Source organism: Podarcis tiliguerta (assembly GCF_965153285.1).
Source record: "Podarcis tiliguerta genome assembly, chromosome: 10".
NCBI classification, from domain to species: domain Eukaryota; kingdom Metazoa; phylum Chordata; class Lepidosauria; order Squamata; family Lacertidae; genus Podarcis; species Podarcis tiliguerta.
Window position 1 is genome coordinate 60,940,479 of NC_139543.1, and position 23,374 is coordinate 60,963,852.

General features: G+C 43.7%; 2 protein-coding genes across 4 annotated transcripts in view; one reads left to right on the forward strand and one right to left on the reverse strand.

Moving 5' to 3' along the window:
* The first annotated feature begins 433 nt into the window (after positions 1-433).
* Positions 434-16,529, forward strand: PYROXD1 (pyridine nucleotide-disulphide oxidoreductase domain 1). Of its 2 annotated transcripts, none has more exons than XM_083402220.1 (12): positions 434-795; positions 1,356-1,436; positions 2,217-2,336; positions 4,032-4,160; positions 4,902-4,975; positions 5,782-5,942; positions 7,624-7,724; positions 9,468-9,606; positions 10,728-10,840; positions 12,736-12,858; positions 14,202-14,339; positions 15,459-16,529. In XM_083402220.1, exons 1-12 carry the CDS (start codon positions 706-708, stop codon positions 15,705-15,707), a joined length of 1,518 nt encoding a protein of 505 aa, XP_083258346.1. In that variant the 5' UTR covers positions 434-705; the 3' UTR covers positions 15,708-16,529. The 2 variants fall into 2 exon arrangements, with proteins under 2 accessions (XP_083258346.1, XP_083258345.1); XM_083402219.1 differs by having other exon boundaries at positions 439-795; positions 5,782-5,954.
* Positions 16,530-17,799: 1,270 nt separating this feature from the next.
* Positions 17,800-23,374, reverse strand: part of RECQL (RecQ like helicase) — a 64,182-nt gene continuing 58,607 nt past the window's right edge. For both annotated transcript variants that reach the window (XM_083402049.1, XM_083402048.1), the window contains exons 8-15: positions 23,054-23,135; positions 22,737-22,885; positions 22,534-22,651; positions 22,291-22,429; positions 21,084-21,175; positions 20,020-20,236; positions 19,456-19,585; positions 17,800-18,438 (exon numbers count right to left, since the gene is read on the reverse strand). In XM_083402049.1, coding sequence (XP_083258175.1) covers positions 18,256-18,438; positions 19,456-19,585; positions 20,020-20,236; positions 21,084-21,175; positions 22,291-22,429; positions 22,534-22,651; positions 22,737-22,885; positions 23,054-23,135 — 1,110 coding nt within the window. In that variant the 3' untranslated portion in view covers positions 17,800-18,255. The remainder of the gene's footprint in view (positions 18,439-19,455; positions 19,586-20,019; positions 20,237-21,083; positions 21,176-22,290; positions 22,430-22,533; positions 22,652-22,736; positions 22,886-23,053; positions 23,136-23,374) is intronic.

The window sequence follows — 23,374 nt, forward strand, 5'->3', positions numbered from 1 at the left end:
TGCGCTCCCGCTGTTCGGTCCCAGCGCCTGCCAACCTAGCAGTTTGAAAGCACCTCCGGGTGCCAGTAGATAAATAGGGACCGCTTACTGGCGGGAAGGTAAACGGCGTTTCCGCGTGCGGCTCTGGCTCGCCAGAGCTGCGATGTCACGCTGGCCACGTGACCCGGAAGTGTCTTCGGACAGCGCTGGCCCATGGCCTCTTTGAGTGAGATGGGCGCACAACCCTAGAGTCTGTCAAGACTGGCCCGTAAGGGCAGGGGTACCTTTACCTTTAAATGAGAACCACCAGCACCACTTTGATCTCCTTGGGAGAAAAAGGTGAGCAATATATTGCAAAATAAAAATAAAATCTGCAGCACTCAGCCTATGCTCAGAACCACGCTTTCCTCTTGGCGACAATTTTCGTATCCAATGCAAAGCTCGGCTTCCAAAGTCAATAAATAAATAAGTCCAGTTCCTTAAATCTCCCTTTGGCTTCAAGCCATAAATCTTCTGCGCTCCTTTAGTTGTAATATAAACGCATGGCCCATAGGGGGCAGCAGAGAGTCGTATCTGTTCTTCTGGTCACGCCTCCTCAAGCGGGAAACGCCAAACGGAAGTTTTAGGAGCCTCGCGGCGACCCGTAGCCAGGCTACACCAACGAAGCAGGTGAAGAGTCGCCCAGACGAGGAGGAGGCCGGAGCCTCGCAGGCCCGAGACGCGGCTATGGCAGCCCAGTCGCCCCAATTCGCTGCCCGGCGGAGCCGCTTCGTTGTGGTGGGAGGTGGCATTGCCGGAGTGACGTGCGCTGAGCGGGTAACGTACTGTCCCTGCGCCTCAGAAACCATATACGCGGTCTCTGCGCATGCGCCTTCTGGAGCAACGTTTGCTGAGCGGCTGAAGTACCTTGCGTATTTGCGCATGCGCCCTCTGGCCTTTTCCTTTCCACGCCCTTTCCCTACGGAAACTTCCTGGTTGTTTCATAGACGTATAATGAGAAGATGGATATGCGGTGCGTAGCTTCCGAGGTGGCTTCCCACGGTTCCCCATTAAAAGCAACAACGCATAAATCAAGCATTTTAGTGTAACTTTGATTAAGCAGCAGTCTACCTATTCCCCGTCCCTAGGACAAGATCTGCCATGTTCCAATTAATGGCAGAGCATGATTTAACATAGGCTTTTTCCTTGAACAGTAAGAAAGCTAAAAACTTCCCACTGTGTCTAAATAGGACCTCTGTTTCAGAGGTAGGATGCTAATACCAGTTATTTGGGGGAGGGGGGGTAGATGAATTTAAATAATTGTCTGTTTGGAAGAATGTAGGTGTGAGTTGCTCCTTTTAAAAATAACTTCTGATATTTTCTACCCCTTTGAACAGCTGGCTACAGAGTTTCCTTCTGATGATATTTTATTAGTCACCGCATCTCCTCTTATAAAAGCAGTAACGAACTTCAAGCAGGTGAGACAGAACTAATTGCTTCTTGGGGATTTGGGGTAAGGTGAAGTAATCTACTCTGCTGTTGTAACCCTGTTTCAATGGCCACTGCAGGCCCAGTTTTCCTGTAGTAGTGCCCACTTTTAATACTAGGATTTAGGGCCATTCAAAGAAAGTACTTCTTTGCATGGCACATAGATGAGCTGTAGGAAATTTGCTCCCATTGGATGTTCCAGTGGCCACCAACTTGGACCACTTTCAAAGGCAAATCCATGGAGAACAAAGTTATCATTGGCCACTAGCCATGATGGCTATGTTCTCTTTTCATTGTCGGAGGCAGTATGCTTCTAATATCTATTGTTGGGAACCACAGGTGAGGAGAGTATTGTTGCACTTCGTCCTGCTTGCAGGCTTCCCATTAAGAGCTGGTTGGTCCCTGGATGCTGGATGAGATTGGCTTTAAGGATGTTTTTGTGTGTGTTCTTCGTTGCAGCTATTGCTGCTGTTTGCAGGTCCCTGCAAATATCTAGGACTGGGAAAGCCTGTATTTCCCCAGTTAACATGTAATCAGTAGCAGCATCCCACTGCAGTTGCAGCTTGTTGGTCCAGCTATTGGGTAGTGTGTGTGTGTGTGTGTGTGTGTGTGTTTTCGAACCAGACCTGAGGGAGTGTCATCTATGAAGGTTGCCTTTAGGGTTGACAAGAACCTGAGGGGTTCTTTGAAGTATTTGTGCATCAGTAGATTTTGGTTAGGAAGTTGACTTGCACCTGAAAGATTTTTTTGTGTTTGTTTGTTTTTGACAGGTTTCCAGGACTTTAGAAGAATTTGATGTTGAAGAACAAGCAAGCAGCATCTTAGAAAAGCGCTACCCTAACATTAAGGTTATTCAGTCTGGAGTAAAACAGCTGAAGAGTGAAGAACATGTAAGAGGACCCTTCATCCTTTTGTCTTTTTCTGGAATGAGAAATCATAGAATCATAGAATCATAGAGTTGGAAGAGACCACAAGGGCCATCGAGTCCAACCCCCTGCCAAGCAGGAAACACCATCAGAGCACTCCTGACATATGGTTGTCAAGTCTCTGCTTAAAGGCCTCCAAAGAAGGAGACTCCACCACACTCCTTGGCAGCAAATTCCACTGTCGAACAGCTCTTACTGTCAGGAAGTTCTTTGTAATGTTTAGGTGGAATCTTCTTTCTTGTAGTTTGGATCCATTGCTCCGTGTCCGCTTCTCTGGAGCAGCAGAAAACAACCTTTCTCCCTCCTCTATGTGACATCCTTTTATATATTTGAACATGGCTATCATATCACCCCTTAACCTCCTCTTCTCCAGGCTAAACATGCCCAGCTCCCTTAGCCGTTCCTCATAAGGCATCGTTTCCAGGCCTTTGACCATTTTGGTTGCCCTCCTCTGGACACGTTCCAGTTTGTCAGTGTCCTTCTTGAACTGTGGTGCCCAGAACTGGACACAATGGCTTTCCCTTTCCAGGATGAGAGCGGAGCTGTCTTGATATGAAAAATCAAGTCTCATGTTGTAGACTAGGTGACCAACACGGTCACCTCCAGATATTCCTGCACCGGTAGAGTCAGGTGATTCTAATCTACTAGGACATAGCCCTGTCAGTGGGACTTACACATGCACTGATTTACAACATAAAGATGAGACGGGAGCTGACTTTTCATGCAGACATTAACCTGGTTGTGGCAGAAACTAATGCATGCACATTGGGGCAAGGCCCACCCCTGCCCCAGGCCAGGAAATTGAAGGTGGGGTTTCCAGAGCAGGTCTTTGATGCGGTGTGAGAAACTGCTGTTGTCGGGAGCAGATATTGGCGAAGCAGTTGATATGCCAGACAGCGCTTGTTGAATTTTAATACCCAAGTGATGTCTGAGTGAGAGGAGGGGATCCACTTTATTGCATCAAACCAGCTCTTAGGAGCCAGGAGCATAGCAGAGTGCTTTGGAGAACATCCTACACTGCCACCCAGAGGAAGGTTTTCCTATTTGTGTTCCTCTGTGTGAATTGACAGCCTAAATCTTAAGGGTCTGCTCATCCAGCTGCATTGGAAGCCGGCTAGCTTGCAGACTTCCTACTGAAGAAGTAGCTTTGGAGGGATTGCTGGTGAACTACAAGAGGGGGAATGGTGCAAGGTGTCGCAGGCAGGAAGTTCTCACTGTTCTTTCTGGAGCTCTTTGGAGAACAGGTGGGAAATGTGCTTCCGGTTCTTTTTTCCTAGCTTCTCTCATTCCATTCTCCTGTGCGCAAATGTTTCTGTTGCTTAAGCTCAACAAGCATTGAAGCCGATCTGCACAGGACAGGGGCAGTTCTTCCTTGTTTCAATGTGAAACCGCCCCATCATAGAACTGTAGAGTTGGAAGGGACCACAAGGGTCTTCTAGTTCAACCTCCTGCAATGCGTAAATCTTTTGCTCAACCTGGGGTTCGAACCCATGACTCTGAATTAATGTAGAGTGAGGATGGCGAAACTTGGGTCCTTCCAACTGTACAATTCTATGAGTCTATGGTTTTTTTTAAAAAAAAGGATCAATGGCATGCTGTACTGGACCCTTCAAAGATGTCCTTCTCTTCTTTCTTTTCCATTTTATAACATGGTTGCAGAAAATAATCACGGAAGCCGGTCAGGAGTATGTCTACGAAAAACTTTGTCTGTGTGCTGGAGCAAGGCCAAAGCTGATTACTGAAAGAAACCCCTTCGTGTTGGGAATCCGCGATACAGACAGCGCAGCGGTAATGCTTGTTGGGTGCTTTCAGCAGTCTCCGACGCAGACATAGATTTATAAATTTGGTGAGGTCTAAGCCAGAAATAACCATGCAGCACAAAGAGTGTGCCAGGGTCATTCTCCCAGAAACACAGGAAAAGAGAGAGGGTTTCCTCTAGCTTCCGAAAAGTCAAAAGGGAACACCTCTGACAGGCGTTTCTAAGCAGGGGAGTTCTGCAGCATTGCTTAACGGAACAGAAATATTGGAAAGAAATGTAAAATGTGGAAAGAAAGACAACCACAAGAGAGAGAAAAGAAGATTTTGCACATACTTGTAGTGCAGATAGATAGATAGGTCTGCTTTTATTCAGCTATATAGTCTTGCAGGGGAGTGGAAGGGAGCTCAGATTTTAAAAGCAGAGAGCTATATTGCCCCCAAATAGGGAGCCGAGTAGTGCCCCTCCCTCTTTGTTTTAACTGGTAATTAAATTTGGTTTGTTTTGGGGTCAAATGGGGTCAGCTCTGTTGCAATAACAGAGGAAGGGCCACAGTTCAATGGTACAGCATCTACTTTGTACGTAGTATGTCCTGGGTTCAGTTCCTGGCAACTCCTGTGGGACCAGAAGAGGCTGTAGTTCATAACCCTGGAGAGTCACTCCCAGTCAAGGTTGATGATCCTGAGCTTGACAGGCCAACTGCATCACTCAGTAGAAGGCAGCTTCTTATGTTACTATAATGATCTCTCTGTCTGTCTCTGTGTCAAGTGCAGGAATTTCAGAAACATCTGGCAAGAGCAAAAAGAATAACCATTGTGGGAAATGGTGGAATTGCCCTGGAATTAGTGTACGTAAATCTTCCTTCTTTTGAAGAATAAGTGAAGCTAAGAGCTTTATTATTTTTATTATTCTGCTGGGAGCCGCCCAGAGTGGCTGGGGAAACAGAGCCAGATGGGCAGGGTATAAATAATAGATTGTTGTTGTTGTTGTTGTTGTTATTATTATTATTACTACTACTACTACTACTATTACTGCTACTACTACTATCTTAGCTATAGATCTAATTTGTGCTGCTATTGTACATCCATGCCTTTTTGGAACGCTGAATGCAGTGTGAGAACGTAACAGTTATTTTTTTAAAAATTTGCCAGGTTTGCACGTCACATTAAACCGTAGTTAAAATGAACTATGATTTAATGTGAAGTAGCAGTGCTGAAATCATGGCCACTTTGCTCCATGCCTGTTCCTGCAAGGAAACAAGCCATGGTCTTTGGGGTGTTTTTTCACTTGTCCAAACACCGGCTTCGTGGCTTGTCCCTCTCCAAAACAAACCACGAGTGGAAGCTAGGGTTTCTCTTGGCTTAGAATTTTATAGTTTGTATGGAGAGAAACAAATTTGGAGGCCAGGTTTGGATGACACACCAATCCAGGCCGTGACTTATTTCCTAGCAACGTAGCAGCAGTGGAGGAGGAGCAAAATACCTGTGATTTCAGGAGTAATCACTAGCCACTGCTTGTTCATGTGAAAAATAATGACATGTAAACCAGGTTGCTTTTGAAACTTTTTTCTTTTCTTTTTTAACCCCCCCCCCTTAATTACAGTAACACACCAGAAACAAAATAGCTTAAAAATAATAACAAAACTCTTTTTAGGTACGAAATCGAAGGTTGCGAAGTCATCTGGGCCATCAAAGACAAAGCGATTGGGAATACTTTCTTTGATGCAGGAGCTGCTGAGTTCCTGATCCCAAAGCTGAGTGCCGTGAAACCGGAGCCTCCGATCGCTTGTAAAAGAACAAAATATACGACGGCAGGTGAAATACCAGGTACTGTAAGGGGGAAGAGATGGTGGGGAAAAATTGGGAATTGTCTAAAACAGCATTTAGTATTAAATTGCATAATTAAGGAATGTGGGGAGATGGTGGAAGGAACTTATTGGACTTTAGTGGAAATATGATAAGGATTTGGGACATTAGGATTTAAGGGTGTAAGACTTAAGGGTTTTTTCTTTTCTCTCTTTATTAGATTGGAGTATAGATAATTTTTTAGATGGTTGATGGGAGGATAAGGTTTAAAAGGATAAAGATAAATAAGTGAGTAAACAGTGAAAAGATGGAAATAATTTGCTTATCTAATTAATAATTGGAATACAAAAAGGGAGGTGGGAGGAGGTCGAGGAAATAAGTTACAGAAGGATGGAATTTTGAAAAATGGAAGTGTTTTCTTTTTTAAATGTCTTTGTTCTTTGCAGTTTTTTTATTGGTGGGGTGGGGTGGGGGTTCTCCTATGTATTTTTTGTTCTATTTTGTCTTTTTTTCTATTCTGTTTTTTAAAAATCTTTTTTTCTTTTCTATTCCATTGTATTTTGTTTTTTAATTTTTTTGTATTTGTGAAAAATGAAATAAATATTTTTATTTTTTTTAAGGAATACCAGGTAGTGTAGAGCATCTCGGGCATTATAAAGTGGCTCTTGCTTGTATATTGGCTTATATTGTATGAAAACCGTTGCATCGGCCCAACCCTGCACACTTCAAATATTTGCAAACTGTAAGAGATGAGGTAGTGTTGGGGCTGAGTTTGTGGAGTGAGAATAGCTGCTGCAAGAACAGGGTGGGAAGTTGGGTTGCACTCGTAATAAGTGAAGGTAAAGGATCCCTGGACGGTTAAGTCCAGTCAGAGGCGACTATGGGGTTGCAGCGCTCATCTCACTTTTAGGCCGAGGGAGCCAGCGTTTGTCCACAGACAGCTTTCCAGGTCATGTGGCCAGCATGACTAAATAAGAAGTAAAAAGGACCTGGAATTGTAGGACAAGACCTGCCAAGGAAAACAAAAAAATTATTTATGTATGATACAACAGCGGCAAGTCTTGATAGCACAAGGATGGAAGAATGAGGCAATCCCAACGAAAGAACAATGGCAAGAAAAATTGATGAGCTATGCAGAGTTGGCTAAATTGACATATAAATTGCGGGGCAAGGACAACTGTGACTTTAAGGGAGAATGGGAGCTTTTTACAAATTATCTAAAAAGACAACAAAATGAACTGGACTCCTTGTCATGTTAGAAAGATAATGTAAGGATACGTACAATTTTATAACATGCAGAGAATAAAATGTGCTGAGAAATCAGAGAGAGGACCTGAGGGAAGTCTCTGGTGGGGGGGGGGAGGAAGAGAGGGAAGGAAAGGGGGGAAATAATGTATGCGATTATACGGTTTGATAATCCGTTATGCTGAAATTGCTAATAAAAATATTTTTTAAAAAACAGAAGTACAGAAGGACCTTGCACAGAAGAAGGACCTTGTAAAGACCTCATCTGGGGCAACCCAGTCAAATGGGTGGTATATACATAAAATTATTATTATTATTATTATTATTATTATTAACCCTGCCCGGCTGAAGAGAGGCCGTATTGTCTTTGTACCCAGAAAATATATAGGCTGCCTGTACTTCCTCTATAGCATATGTCCTTATCTCTTTCTTCCTTGTCCCCCAGGAAGTGAGATAGAACAAAGTGCTGCAGCAAACCCTGGGGAAATTGGCAGCGCCTTAGGCCCTGACTGGCACGAAGGCTTATGTCTTAAGGGAGCAAAAGAGGTATGGCTGCTTCTCCTAAGCCCCCTTCGGGTGTTCCCCTGTGCCCCATTAACAATCAGGAGCTTAATATAAAGCCCTTCTGGCCGAGGGTGTTTACAGAAATGAGATACATTACAAGTCAACATGCAGAATGCACCCCAAGTATGGGCTTCTTACTCATTTTAAAGAAGGGCAATCTGACCTTTGTTATAAAGGTAAAATAGAATACTTTACTGATAACTCTGAAGAATGGCAACTACCAAATTCACAGATTGGACTTTGGCAAGATGAACTAGATTTTGCCTCTTTTTTGTAATTGTTATATATTGGAAATTAATAAAACTATATACAGTGGTGCCTCGCAAGACGAAAAGAATCCGTTCCGCGAGTCTCTTCGTCTAGCGGTTTTTTTGTCTTGCGAAGCAACCCCATTAGCGGATTAGCGCTATTAGCGGTTTAGCGGCTATTAGTGGCTATTAAAGGCTTAAGGGATTAGCGGATTAGCTGCTAAAAGGCTATTAGCAGCTTAGTGCCTTAGAAAAAGGGGGTGGGGAGTGAAAAAAAATCGCAGGAACTCACAAGACATTTTCGTCTTGCGAAGCAAGCCCATAGCAGATTCGTTTTGCGAAGCACCTCCAAAACGGAAAACCCTTTCGTCTAGCGGGTTTTCCGTCTTGCGAGGCATTCGTCTTGCGGGGCACCACTGTATTTTAAAAAGCAATCGTCACTGGGAGGCAGTGAGACCCTGGCCCTACTGCTTCATTCCTGCTGGCTATCTATACCTTGGTCAATTATGTCTGAAGAGGGGAGTCTGCTTCCTAGGCTCCCTCCTTGATTTAGAGGCACGATCAACCAGGACTCAACGGAGATACATTTTTGGACAGGAGCCACAGAGAAGTTTATCCAGACCTCTTAATTATTTAGTACTTTCTTAGGGATTTGCAGAGTGACTTTTAGGGCATAGCCCTCATGAGGCAGTTTTCCTACATAGTGGGTAATAAGTAACATTAAGAAGACAACTTTTAAATCCAATACGCCAGGGGTCTGCAACCCACAGCTCCGGAGCCGCATGTGGCTGTTTTACACCTTTGCCGCGGCTCCGGGGCGGATACTAGCGAGGGGAGGAGGCGCATTGTGTGCCCCGACACTCCCCACTGTGGCGGGCGCTGTACTGGCTGTGACGTCACATGGGGGCGGTGCGTGCGTTAGTCACGCACCGCCCCGACGTCACCTTCCCGCCCGCTACATTGTAAGGGGCATGTACGCTGGTCACTGCATTGAAAGGGGCATGTAGGCTGGTCACTGTTTTGAAGGGGAGTGAAGAACACACACACACACAAAGGTAACTTGTTAATTTAACGTTTATTTCTATGAGGAGGAGTAATTCTGAGGGGTCAAACAAAGAAATAATAAAAAAAAGTTTTATAATTTTATAATTTTTATAATGACGAGTTTTGCGGCTCCCAGTTTTTTTTTCTTCGGAAACGGGTCCAAGTGGCTCTTTTTGTCTTAAAGGTTGCAGACCCCTGCAATACGCCAAGAAAGTTTTCAGAATAGAAGCTTGTAACTAATACCGTGCCAGATCACACCATAAAAATCACTTGAAAGTTTGCAGCAAGCTGAATTGACCAGAAAGTAGAGCATCAAAAACGTTAATAAAATTTGGCACAAAACAAATGAGTTTGTTAAGGCTCACACTGTAGGAGTCGCACATAACTTAAGTAGGAATGGTGTTATCAAATGGAATTACTTGTTATCTTTCAGCTGTCCCACAAAGTTCACATTGAAAGCCTTTGCGAAGTGAAGAAGATCTATCTCCGGGAAGAGTTCCAGCAGTCAGAGAAGGTGTCTCTGGCTTTCCCCAGAGTTCAGCCAGACGAGAGGAATGCAGAAATGGATGAAGGTAAACAGTGTGTCAAGAAGAGTGCAAGACTTTTTTAAAAAATGTATGCAACTACTGCGGCCCGTGTTTTGTTAGCCCAGAAATGGAAAACGAGCGAGGTCCCAACCAAAGAAGAATGGCAACTCAAGTTGACAAAATATGCACAACTCGCAGACTTAACATATAGAATAAGAGAACATGAAGAACATATGTTTAGAGAAGATTGGAAAACGTTTATTGAATATATGGAAAATAATTGTTTACAGCTGAAAACGCTGGCAGCAGCAAGATAAATTCAACAGTGTAAATAAGTTTTGATGGATTCAGTAATGGAATACTGACTGGTATATTTTTTTGTAAATTATGCAGGGATTTATGATATGTAAAATGAACCATGGACAGAGAAGAAGGGAGGTCACTGATATCTTAAGGATGTAAAATGAATATTTTAAATTGTAAAACAGAAAATTTAATTTAATTGTATCTATCATCTATCTATCTTCCTTGAGATAATATATATATTTAATAATTATATATATAGAGAGAGAGAGAGTGCAGGACAGCTCAGGGTCTTATTTGCAGAATGAAAGCATGGCTTACAAACTCCTCTCCCATTTGTGCTTGGCCCCACCTGGCAGGTGCATGACCCTCAGGGTGAAAGAGGTTCCTCATCCCTGGTGTCCAACTGTCGCTCTCCCAAGTGCCCCATGCTTCGGGCTGCAGGCTGCTGCCCGCAAGCCTTGCAAGGTCGCGGGAACTCCCGCCAGGCTCGCAAGGCTTGTGGACATCTGCGCGAAGCACAGGGCGTGCTCTGGGGCGCGCTCCGGGCTTCGGGCTACAGGCTGCTGCTCGCAAGGCTTGCGGATAGCTTCCTGAAGCCTGCATTCGCCCCATAGGACGCACACACATTTCCCCTTCATTTTTGGAGGGGGAAAGGTGCGTCCTATAGGGCGAAAAATACGGTATATCATCTTAAGGAGGCTCTAGGGGGCCACTAGAAGATAGCTCCCCCTGCTTGCAATCCAGGGCAATCCTAGTGGAGGAACAAATTGAATCTTAACACCTGGAAACTTCTGATTCTGTGCCTAATCCACATAACCTGGTCTGTGTGTGTTCACATGCCTGAACTTCCATTCTTCCAGAGAGGTGGCCGGTGTATGTCGAGTTGACCAGCGGGAAGATATATGGCTGCGACTTCATTGTCAGTGCGACCGGGGTTGTTCCAAATGTCCAGCCGTTCCTTGACGGCAATAATGTAAGGATTAACATTGAGAATATGAAATTGTTTTTCTATACAAGGCTTTTAAGGATACAAAAAGGGCCAACCCATTTAAAGTACTATTAATATAAAATTTGGGGTGGGTAAGTCCCCTGAGATATTGAGCTGTGCAGTATGCCGTTTATGGGTACCTTAATTTGAACCGAATGAATGAAATGCTATGCAGTTTAAGAGGATCCCCATATCTTGTAGAGTCTGGCTTGCTGTGTTTTCCTTTTAGCTCCATTACTAGCACCCATTTCCTAGTACGGAATATCAGTGTAACAGAGAGGGGAATCTTTCCACACCCAAGGGCCACATTCCCTTCTGGAAAGTCGTCTGAGGGCCACATGCCAGAATTGGGTTGAGCAACAGAAAAAACCTCTTTATTTTTGTACCATAGGTTAAAGGGATGCGGGTGGCGCTGTGGGTTAAACCACTGAGCCTATGACTTGCCGATCAGAAGGTCGGCAGTTCTAATCCCCGTGACGGGGTGAGCTCCCATTGCTCAGTCCCTGCTCCTGCCAACCTAGCAGTTCAAAAGCACGTCAAAGTGCAAGTAGATAAATAGGTACCGCTCCGGCAGGAAGGTAAACGGCGTTTCCGTGCGCTGCCCTGGTTCACCAGAAGTGGCTTAGTCATGCTCGCCACATGATCTGGAAGCTGTACACCAGCTCTCTCGGCGAATAGAGCGAGATGAGCGCCCCAACCCCAGAGTCGGTCACGATGGGACCTAATGATCAGGGGTCCCTTTACCCGTTACCTTTACCATAAGTTAGATTCTCTGCACACTTGCACACCCAATTTGTAGCCTCTGGCAAGCTAGAGGCATTATCAGAGTTGAAGGACACATTCCAGCCAGGCCAGAACATTCAAGAAGGGTATGAAATAGGGCTGGTGAGGGCTCTGGCTTGAGTAGAGTCCTGTGGGATCATAGACTTATAGAGTTGGAAGGGACCAAGGGTCATCTAGTCCAACCCCACACAATACAGGACTCTCTTGTCTAATGTAGAGGTTGAAGCCATGACCCTGAGATTAAGAGTCTTGTGCTCTGCCAACTGAGACCCAGAGGGCAGCATGTGGAACTTAACAAACCCCCTCATTCTGGGAGTCTGCGTTGGGGAAATCTTTGCTTGTAGCACCACCTTTAGACTCGAAGTTCTGTGTCTTTCCTGCAGTGTGGGCGCTAGTAAGCCCTGCCTCTTGTTTGTCAAACTGCGGTCTGAATATTTGGGGCAGTTAAGAGTCCTTTTTAAAAATAAATTTATTTAACATAATTATTACAAAATACAAGGAAAATACTGCAAATACATACATACATATATATTTCAGATAAGCACACATATATAAAAAAAGAACAAAAAGGAAAAAGGAAGAAAAGAAAAAGAAAAAATAAGGAGAAAAAGAAGAAGAAAAATTGGAAGAATTTCTTCCAAATTTATTCTACAAAGATCTCAATAATAAAATTTCATTGATTGGCTTCCATCGCTTACGCTGCACTTCCTATATACATTTGAAGCAAAATTGTATCTGTTATTCCGTATTTTCCCCATACAATCACATACAAATATTCTAATCAATAAGTTCTCTAAATCTTTCATAAATCTATTCTAAACACAAGCAATACCTTACATTTAATCTTTGTCTCAAGAGTCCATGACTGGACAGGATGTGCGGCCAGAGACTTGAGATCTTTCCAAGCGCGGCAGCTCTAAGGACTGGGATACCGATAGCTAAATTGGGATGGGCCAAAGGGTGTGGCTTCTTCATAACAATACCCTTAAAAGACACATACGAGCCCCCAACCTCAGTTCTTATTAAGACCAGCAAAGTTTTGTCTTCCAGCCACCCACCATTTTGCAGAAATCTGCATTTACCTCTTAAATGTTTAGTTTGTTCTAGGTGAAGATGGGGGTCTGACAGTGGACAAATACATGCACACTTCTCTACCAGATATCTATGCGGCAGGGGACATCTGTACTACGTCATGGGAGCCTAGTCCAGTTTGGCAGCAGGTAAGGCAAATATAGATGGTGATCCCTGTGTAGCTTTAACGAGATTTCCTCAGGGTAATTTAATCCCATCAGTGTATTACCGGTATATAATTAGCCTGGGCTTTCTTCTGTTGTCCTAAACACATTGTACATCTGGCAGTTCAGTTAAATGACAGAACAGAAGGGAATGAACACCTGCCTTAAATATTATTATTAATAAATTTAGATTTATACCCCTCCCTCCCCAGCCAAGACTGGGCTCAGGGCGGCTAACAACCAATAATAAAAACAAGTTGATTAAAATACAATTTAAAAGATTAAGATACAACATTAAAACATTAGGGTGCAATCTCTTCAAAGGAAGAGAAAGGAAAAAGAAAGAGGGGGAGGGAATCAAACTGATTCTAAGCCAAAGGCCAGGTGGAACAATTCTGTCTTACAGGCCCTGCGGAAAGAAATCAGATCCTGCAGGACCGTGGTCTCATGAGGCAAAGCGTTCCACCAGGCCGGAGCCAGTGTTGAGAAGGCCCTGGCTCTGGTTGAGGCTAATCTAACTTCCTTAGGGCCTGGGACCTCTAGGGTGTTACCATAAGGTCCTCCGTGGGGCATACCAGGAGAGGCGGTCTCGTAGGTACGAGGGTCCTAGGCCGTGAAGGGCTTTAAAGTGCCATCCTCTGTGCTCTTTTATCTCTGAGACCAGAGATAAAAGAGCACAGCCATTTATGGGCTATGCCCTGTATCCCCACATCAGTGAGGCGGTGGTCTAAAAGACCATGATCGACCATATCAAAGGCTGCTGATAAATCTAAGAGAATCAGCAGTCCCGACCCACCTCGATCCCCTAAGTATCAAATTTAGGGGAGGAATTGGTGGCCAAATCCACAGCCGGCCAAAGGACTTTGCCCCAGTTTGCAGAGGATACTAAATAAAGTATCTCAAGCTGCCAGAAGTCTCCTGGTGACTGTAGCAGCAATTTGTTGTAGCGGCTTCTACAGCCACCTGCAGAAACTCCTATTCCAGCCATCTGTTGTCTGCCAATCTACAATCTTCATTCATCTTCCATGTGTCCTTGGGGCTGGAAAATTGGAAGTGAAGAGGAATAGGATGATTATTTATTTGAATATCCTGGGAAAGGCATGACAAACAGGATCACTTCAGGCAGTGATGGTTTTTGTTTTTTTTGTGGATCCCACATATAAGGGTAACTATCAATGCTTCCCATGTTTTTAGCAAGGGCCATACTTTATAGTAGCTCTCTGATAAGCTGAGCACTTGAGATTGGGCTCCAGGGAAACATGCTCATTGTTCTAAAACGCTTGCTTGCAATCTCGGTGCATTGATTCCCAGATCCTTCTTTTTTTCAGATGAGGCTTTGGACCCAGGCTAGGCAGATGGGATGGTATGCTGCAAAATGTATGGCTGCTGATACTTTAGGGGAACCTACAGACATGGACTTTTGCTTTGAACTCTTTGCTCATGTGACAAAGTTTTTCAATTACAAGGTAATGAACTGTGTATAAACGACTGCAATGATTCACTGTTTTGGAATGGCTTGATTGCAAGGGATTCCATTTTAATTCTGCAGAATGCTACCACACCTAGCTTTCTCTCTGCACTGATGAGCAGCACACTAACTGGCTTACTTCCCCCCCACCCAGCATGTAAAGGTAAAGGTAAAGCGACCCCTGACCATTAGGTTCAGTCGTGACCGACTCTGGGGTTGCAGCGCTCATCTCGCTTTATTGGCCGAGGGAGCCGCCGTACAGCTTCTGGGTCATGTGGCCAGCATGACTAAGCCGCTTCTGGCGAACCAGAGCAGCACACGGAAACGCTGTTTACCTTCCCACTGGAGCGGTACCTATTTATCTACTTGCACTTTGACGTGCTTTTGAACTGCTAGGCTGGCAGGAGCTGGGACCGAGCAATGGGAGCTCACCCCGTCACGGGGATTCGAACCTCCGACCTTCTGATCTGCAAGTCCTAGGTTCTGTGGTTTAACCCACAGCGCCATGTAGCACACACTGTTTCAGAGTAAAATACTGGTCTGCAAGATGTCCAGAGACTGCTTTCTGTCAGTGCAGTATATGATCCTACAAAATGAGTAACTTAGCTCAAGGAAATCCATCCATAAGCAGCAGTGTCTGGTTAGCACAGAACTTACCATGTTTAGGAATTCATAAATGCAGAGTAGTCTCTACCAGTTATTACCCTTGAAGTGTCTTCATACAGCTTGCCTCAAACACTGTAATCCAGATTCTTCCATTTCCAAAATCATTGCAATTATTTACTGCAGGTATGATTGTAAATTGCCCTACTAATATCTTCAATAGAAGTAGGTTTAGATTTCCATAGGTAGGCCATGATTTGTGGGTGCTGTATCACTGTCTCACTTGGGAAATTTGCACAACTCCAGTCCTCATGATAGCAAATCTCAAGAGTGCATTTATGTAGCTAAAACCTAATTTCACCACATGGAGCTTCCTTTGTAAAAGATGTAGAGGCTACTCTCAAGGCAGACCCAAAGCAAGTCAGTACTAGAGTAACTAGATTAAGGCAGAGGGCTCTCTTCTGCACTACTTGGACTCTCAAGACTACAACTTATTTTTTTCCCATTCCCCCAGGTGGTGCTGCTGGGAAAGTATAACGCGCAAGGCTTGGGCTCAGACCATGAACTGATGCTCAGGTGCACTAAAGGGCAGGAGTACGTCAAAGTCGTGATGCAGAATGGGCGCATGCTGGGAGCAGTATTGATTGGAGAAACAGACCTAGAAGAAACCTTTGAAAACCTGATTCTCAACCAAATGGATCTGTCACGCTATGGGGAAGATCTTTTGGATCCGAGGATAGACATAGAGGATTACTTTGACTGAACATAAAAAAGTGTCCGTGACGACTTTTTTAAAAATAAAAAAAGAGATTAGGTTCCCCTAGGCAGACTACACACTTAAGGATAGATGATTGTAATTTCCTTAAAAACCATGGTTGTGGGTGTTTTCAGGCTTTGCTGCTAAACATGGTCTACCAACATTCAAGCACTGAACTGTGGGGAAGTGTATTATCTAGTACAGACTTAAGATGAGGCATCGTAAGGTTCAACCTGATAAGGTTAAGCCACCTCTTGTGCAATATAAGGTTCAGCGGGACTTACATATTGAATGTTTTGTATTTTACTTGCAGCATGCAAAAGCAGTTTATATAAACAGATGTTAAAATAAAAGATTAAATTATTTGCAGTTTAAAAATTATACGCATAATTTTACCAAAGTTTAGCATTCTGAAATGCTTTTTAAAAAAACAGCAGTGCTAATTTCTCTCTTTCTCCCCACCCAAAAAAAAAAAAAAAGTTTGGAAGTGCTGAAACTTTGGATTGTGATTATCTATTTGCTTCTTTAAATTATTTTTCTAACTATGCTGGAGGCCACTTTCACTTATACACAGATGGGCTTTATCCCTACCCCCTGGGAGGCATGAATACTGGAACACTGCAGCCAGTGATACAGAACTAAACATAGGTCTGTGAGGAGGGTTCCTCAGGGTCTGCTCAGTAGAGTTCTAGGATATGTAAATGGTAAGTGAGAGAACCTGTTGATTCGTCAGCTTTCAAAATAAAATTTCAGGACCTGGGTAATGCTGGGATGACAATTTAAAATGTATTTTTATTTTGAAAAAATAAAATCTTCCCATAACTTGAATTGCACTGTAGTGTTCTGGGTTGGTCAAGTAACCTTGCTTGGGAGAAGAAGCTACCCAATGAAGGTCACTTTAAAAAGAGTAACTGTTCTGCTTCATTGGAAGTAGTTAGGTTCCCACTATGCACTTTGCCTCTATTACAGTTTGTCACCAGGTTTTACAATATAGCTGCCTCTGGAAACAGCCCAAGGTTCATTCAGTTCACTGTGGCCAAAAACATAGCACTAGAATTGACAAACGGGGCATGGCAGAGACATTTATGCCCTTGCAGGTACCAATTCCCTGCTTTTGAATTAAAGGTAAAGGGACCCCTGACCATCAGGTCGTCGTGGCCGACTCTGGGGTTGCGGCGCTCATCTTGCTTTATTGGCCGAGGGAGCCAGCGTACAGCTTCTGGGTCATGTGGCCAGCATGACTAAACCGCTTCTGGCGAACCAGAGCAGCGCACGGAAACGCTGTTTACCTTCCCACCGGGGTGGTGCCTATTTATCTACTTGCACTTTGACGTGCTTTTGAACTGCTACGTTGGCAGGAGCAGGGACCGAGCAATGGGAGCTCACCCCGTCGCGGGGATTCAAACCGCCGACCTTCTGATCGGCAAGTCCTAGGCTCTGTGGTTTAACCTACAGCACTATCATGCTCCAGCTGCTGATGGGCTTATTCAGAAAAATTATACACCACTTGATTGTAAAAATTCAAAGCAGTTCACAAAGGATAAAACAGTAAAAAAATAAAATCACAACCATACTTTAAGACATACAAAAGTTAAAATACTAAGACAATTCTAATTACCTTAGTTTTCTAAGTATCATGGTACCCTTGCCTGAACGAGAATGTTTTTAGCTAGCGCTGAAGAGTGCAGTGAAACTTGGGGGTTCCATAGCTATACAAACAACATATGACTCATTGGTGTCCAAACTTTTTTCAAAGAGGGCCAGATTTGATGAAGTGAAGGGCCGTGAGGGCTGACCAAAGTTGTTAACCTTTTGAAGTTATTCAGCTTTTTTTTTTTTTTAAAGGATTGAAGTTGTTGAGGGTTTTTTAGGATTTTATCCCAGGAAATAAACTGCCACAGGGGCCGGAACTGCCATTAGGTCCCCGAAACAGACTTTGGACATGTCTGCACATATGTCATATGCAGGCAAATCTTCTCTTGTCTCTCTCCCCACTCCACATTGTGGCAGTGAATAACAAAACCACTATTTTAAGGTGGGCACTCCAACCATCAAGCTGGTCCACACATATCACAGCAGGAGAGGCAGGGCTAACTTCGTGGGACAAAAAACATTTTAATACATAGCATATATACACACAACATTTTTGAGTATGCAAAGTCATGCAATATCTTATTAGTCCTTACAAATTCCATAAATTGTGGTGAATGTGTATTTACATTACGACCCAGAACAAGATATTCAAGGCAGTTTAAGAAGGTTACATGATGGATTTTAAGAACAAAGTCATATTGCCTTATATTTCTGGTGGAAAGCAAGAGTCCTACCCATTGCCTCCCTGCCCAGCCAGCCATCATGCTTGCGTTATAATCCAAAACAAGGGCTAGGATAAGGGAGACCTAGAAAAACCAGCACAATGCCAGAAGCCTGGCGATGTGATGAGTGAGGGCCTAGCAGCCTTGGGGGCAAATCCTGCTCTTCTCCAGCCTGCTTGGCATTTCTTGCAGCTCCCAATTTATTCTGAAGTTGAAAAGTAACATACAAACAAAACACTCTAGGAATCATCGATGAACAGCAAGTCGTCATCGTCGTCATCCTCTTCCTCTTCCATTTTAATCTTTTTTGCTTGGATGTGTTTCTCTGAATGAGGCGGTTTAGGTTCACTTCCCCTTTTTTTACGTGCAACGTTCGGTTTCTTTCCGGATGAGCTTCCTAGGTTGCATAATGGAGATTTGACCTGACAATCAAAACAATTTTTGTTAGCATGCATGCTCTCTGACTTCAAACTAGATTTTGAAATTTTGCAGGAGCGGCTAATTTGGGGTGGGGTCGGCAAGGCCATCTGCCCTTGGACATCGGGGACATCCTGAGAGCCCTGCTATTAATCTCCCTTGTCTTCAGGCATCCTAGCACTGATGAAGCTCTACCTGTCTGCCACCTATTGTCTCCTGCTGCTTCTCCTATTTCTCCTGATGGCTCCGCTTTGGTAGAACAGGGCTCTGTGAGCAGTGTCACATTGGAGTGTGGACACCACATAGTTTCACAGCAACTATACTGCTCATTCATGTAGTGCACTCACAGTTATCTGCACAGAGCACACACAAGTAAGCCCAACAAAGGGTGAGTGGAAAGAGTACAGTGATCTAGGTGGGTGTACAAAACAACAACAAAGAACAACAACAAAACAGACCGTGTAAAGTCCATAATGTCACTGCTTAAAGAAAAATTTCAGCCATAGCAACAAACCCTATTTTTTATTGTGGAGCATTCAACTATAGTTTGACCCCTCTTGCATGGAGGGCGGTCAGCATTAACAAAAATAGTGTCCTGCCTGCTCAGAATTATTTTGGACAGAAAGCTTTTAAAGCTCTAATTTGTCTCTCTGTGATTTGCGTCACTTGCTAATACACATGAAACAAGTTCCCATGAAAATCAGAAAAGGGAATGAGCATGTAAAGACAAAGCTACTGTTAACAGATGCCTAACACAGTATTGTTGTTGTTTAGTCGTTCAGTCGTGTCCGACTCTTCGTGACCCCATGGACCAGAGCACGCCAGGCACTCCTGTCTTCCACTGCCACCCGCAGTTTGGTCAGATTCATGTTTGTAGCTTCGAGAACACTGTCTAACCATCTCATCCTCTGTCATCCCCTTCTCCTTGTGCCCTCCATCTTTCCCAACATCAGGGTCTTTTACAGTATTAAACCAGTAATAATAATAATAATAATAATAATAATAATAATAATGATAGATACCTTAGCAATACTGTTTTTGCTCATTACCACTGGCATCGTGATAACATGAGTCTTGTTTCTCAGAAGATCAGCTCTGGGTCCTATCTTCACGTAGGATATTGTAGCAAATGCTGTGAAGCTGAAGTCTTCCCTGAAAGAAATTAAGCCTTTGTGTATGGAAAGGGGAGAGGTAGAGCAGTTTTTTAAAAAAAGGAATACTTGACTGAAACACGGCAAAAATGAGGCTCATGTTTTATGGATCTTTGGCTTTGGAATGGGGGAGCATCCACTATATTTGGGGGTCTATTGCTAAGCCTAGTGCCCCATAAAATATTTTCCTGTGAATTTGCACAGTTAACATTGAGCTAACAGAACAGAGCGGGCTAAGCTTTGCTCCACCAGATGTTGCTGGAACTACAAATCCTGCCATTCCTAGCAATTGGCTATGTCGGTTAGGACCGGTGGGTGTTGGAGCCCAACGAAACCTATAGGGCCACAGGTTAGCTGTAATAAAATTCCGGGGGTGGGGAGGGTGTTATACAAGGCATGGAGGTATGTAAATAGGCTTCCTGTTTCAATACTTACTTCAGGTACTGCTGCAGTATCAAATGGGCAACAATTCTCTCCAGTGTATCACGGGGAAGCTTGGGAGAAACAACATCTACTCCCAGTTTTGACAAACCCTTCCCTAACCAGGCATCAATCAGCTTCAGAGGAGTGAATTTCTCTCTCATTTGGTCCACTTGCTTTAAAATATTGACAAGATCCCGGCAGTGCCCTGTCACATCCATCTTCTCAAATGCTGTGCGTCACCAGGTGGGGGGAGAGATGGGAAAAAAACACAAAATGTTAGCTGCAGGAACTAGAGGGACCAAAACAGGCATCAAATTCAACCTATCCCAGGCAGGCTTCCACATATGAAAAATCTCTAGCTTTGAACCTCTCAATCCATAGCTGGAGGATGTGAGTACCTACTGCCATTAGCAAAGCTTTCTCAGTGAATGGTGAAGCCAAGCTAAAGGAAACAAAAAGCATGGGCATTACAGTGGAACCTTGGTTCTCGAACTTAATCCATTCCAGGAGTCCGTTTGACTCCTGAAACAGTTCGAAAACCAAGGCACAGCTTCCGATTGGCTGCAGGATCTTCCTGCAGTCAAGCGGAAGCCGCGTCGGACGTTCGGCTTCCGAAAAACGTTCGCAAACCGGAACACTTACTTCCAGGTTTGCAGCGTTTGGGAGCCAAAACTTCCAAGTACCAAGGCGTTCAAGAACCAAGGTACGGCTGTAGAAAGAATGTGGCTCTCTTCAGCATTGTACACTTGCCTTCCTTGGGCCAACCAACATTGGCATGCATGTTAAAGGTAAGTTAATAACAGAGCTGTACAAGTTGTTCCTTGGTGTGAACACTAAGTCCCACCCATGTGGGTGTGGTCTGAAGCAAACCAATGCAGCTGAAGAAAACGGCACTTGCTGTTCTGCAACAACAGCCAGTCATGGGTAGCTTATGCTCAAGAAAGCGATTGCCTTCCTCAGCGCAGCTGGCGCAGGAGAACACAAATCCTTGCAACGCACTTGAGGGTGAGCTGCACTAAGAGGGAGCCAGTCTGGTTTATTTCAAACCTTCCTGGTTTGAAATCTTTTTCACTTACACTCTTCTCGGCAGCAGTTATCACACATTTTGTTGCAGTTGGCGGAGTCCCAGGCCTCGTCAAAGTGATGTGCTATGAGAACTCGGCGACATCTGCAAGTACAAATACCTGGGGTTAGGATGCAACCCAACGCATGTGGCTCCTATGGAAAGGCTATAAGACAATTGGCAGAGTAAACATTGCAAGTAAGACATGTGGTGTATTCAATAACCGAATGGATGGAAGAATGTGGGATAAACAAGTCTCACTGAAATTAAAGTCTATTAATTTGAATAGGAGCTTAATTTCTCTGGTACTCACTGCCTTTCAGCAATTTAATTCACTACAGACATTAAGCATGCACTTGAAATATATAGATTTCTGAGTAGAGAGAGACTACTTGACAGAAGAGAAGTAGATTCCAATTTTCTGTGCACAGCCCTTAATATGGGATTACAGAGAGAAACAACAGTGTAAATGGACACATAGATACAACCCATGCAAGCCTGTGGTCATTTCTTTTAAATGTCTGAAATATTTCTGCAGCTACTAAAATATGAAAAGTGAACATGGTGGGTATTTTCTGAATTGAAGAAACCCATCACCCTGGAAAAATTAGGTTTCCTTGCTATCGAGTTTGGCTTTTTTCAAAATACTGGCAGTTCTGATGCAAATGTAGCATTGGCACTCTTAATACCATGTTTTTGGAAATAAGGAGCCAGTCTCAGCGGCAGGCATCTATAGGTCTGGGCTTGACCTTGCTGACCTGGGAAAACATGGTGCTTGGCATTTAACTTTTGGGTTTTTTAAAACAAAAACAAAACAGAGATAAAATTAACATTTCATTTATTAAATTTATATCCTGCTCTTCCTACCCAGGGCAGCATAGTCTAGTAGCACAAAACATTAAATAGCAAAAGTTATTTCTTCTGCAACCACTTAGACTTTGTTGGACCACTGAGAATTTTAAAATATATATATATAAATATCAATATACTGGCAGACAGCAAAAGAGCATAGGATACCTCGCAGGGCAAAAGGAGACCCCAAGACCAACTGCACAACCCTGCTTTCCTTAAAAAAAAATCACAGTAAATAATATATTTGGAGGCTTGGTATTTTCGGATACTAACTTCAACATCCTGGCCAACACTGCATTTTATAGTAAACTCAAGAGAAAAAAGTAGCTTAAAACAAAAAAAGGCCAACCTCAGACAAAACCACTTGCCTGCTCATGTTGTGGCAATATGAAACCATGTCGTACAATTTCTGTTGCCCTACGTTTTCCATCACCACCATTGTGCTGATTCTGAATATGTCCCCAAAACCGTAATATAAGATGCAGTCGGCTTTCTGGTCATCCCGACCTAGAAGGAAATATTAAGAAGCAGATTTTGCTTTCTCCCCATCAGAAGCATAGGTACATGAGAGTACATACATCTACCTAGAATCTCATCTCTGTTGAACATACCTGCCCGCCCGCTCTCTTGGTAATAGTTCTCCATGGATTTGCTCATTGAATGGTGTATTACAAACCTCACGTCTGGTTTGTCGATTCCCATTCCAAAGGCAACAGTGGCCACTACCACCTGAAAGACAAAGGCAATGAGGATCATCAGGACATGAGGGATGCAAGTTGAATGGAGGAAGTGATGGAGTTCTTGCACGGCTCACCTGAATGTCGTTGGCAGACCATCGCTTGTGAACTCTGCTCTTATCTTTGGGTTCCATGTTGGCATGGTAGGCACCTGCCTTAATCCCCAGCTTCTGTAAATTCATAGTAACCTGTTCAGCATCCTTCTGGGAAAAGCAGTAGATAATTCCTGTATCAAAATAATTTTACACCGATGAAATCAACAAATGGGCTCCAAGCTATGCAGTACATAAGCAGGGCTTGGGAAGACTTGGGAGCGCTACCTTACAAGGGGTGGTCTCCTACAGATGCTATCGTGCTTTAAGAAGTCAGCACTCATTTTCATTACAAAGTTCACCTGAAAGGCCTTTGTATCTTCCGTTGATGAGTTTAACTATGTCCTCAATGAAATTCTGAGCAGCTGATGGCTTTTGTCGAACCTAAAATGCATATTTTGAGAAACAGGCATTCAATAGCACACATATACAAATTAAATTTTTCATCTCTTCAGAAAACTGCTAAGTGATTTTAGCCTTGTATACATTTTGGAATAGAAACATTCCCTGCTATGATTGGTTGAGGCCACCTTAACTCAGTGTTCTGCAAACATCAAATCCCATTTCCCAGCCACCCTTGTCAGCATGACCAATGTCCTGGGATGATGGGAGCAATATCCAGG

Bases quoted from the DNA above. Each gene is read 5' to 3' on its own strand.
- PYROXD1 (XM_083402219.1), top strand. From the start codon at position 706: ATGGCAGCCCAGTCGCCCCAATTCGCTGCCCGGCGGAGCCGCTTCGTT. The intron at 4,161-4,901 runs GTAATGCTTGTT...TGTCAAGTGCAG, and splicing joins GCGATACAGACAGCGCAGCG to GAATTTCAGAAACATCTGGC. The intron at 12,859-14,201 runs GTAAGGCAAATA...TCTTTTTTTCAG, and splicing joins CTAGTCCAGTTTGGCAGCAG to ATGAGGCTTTGGACCCAGGC.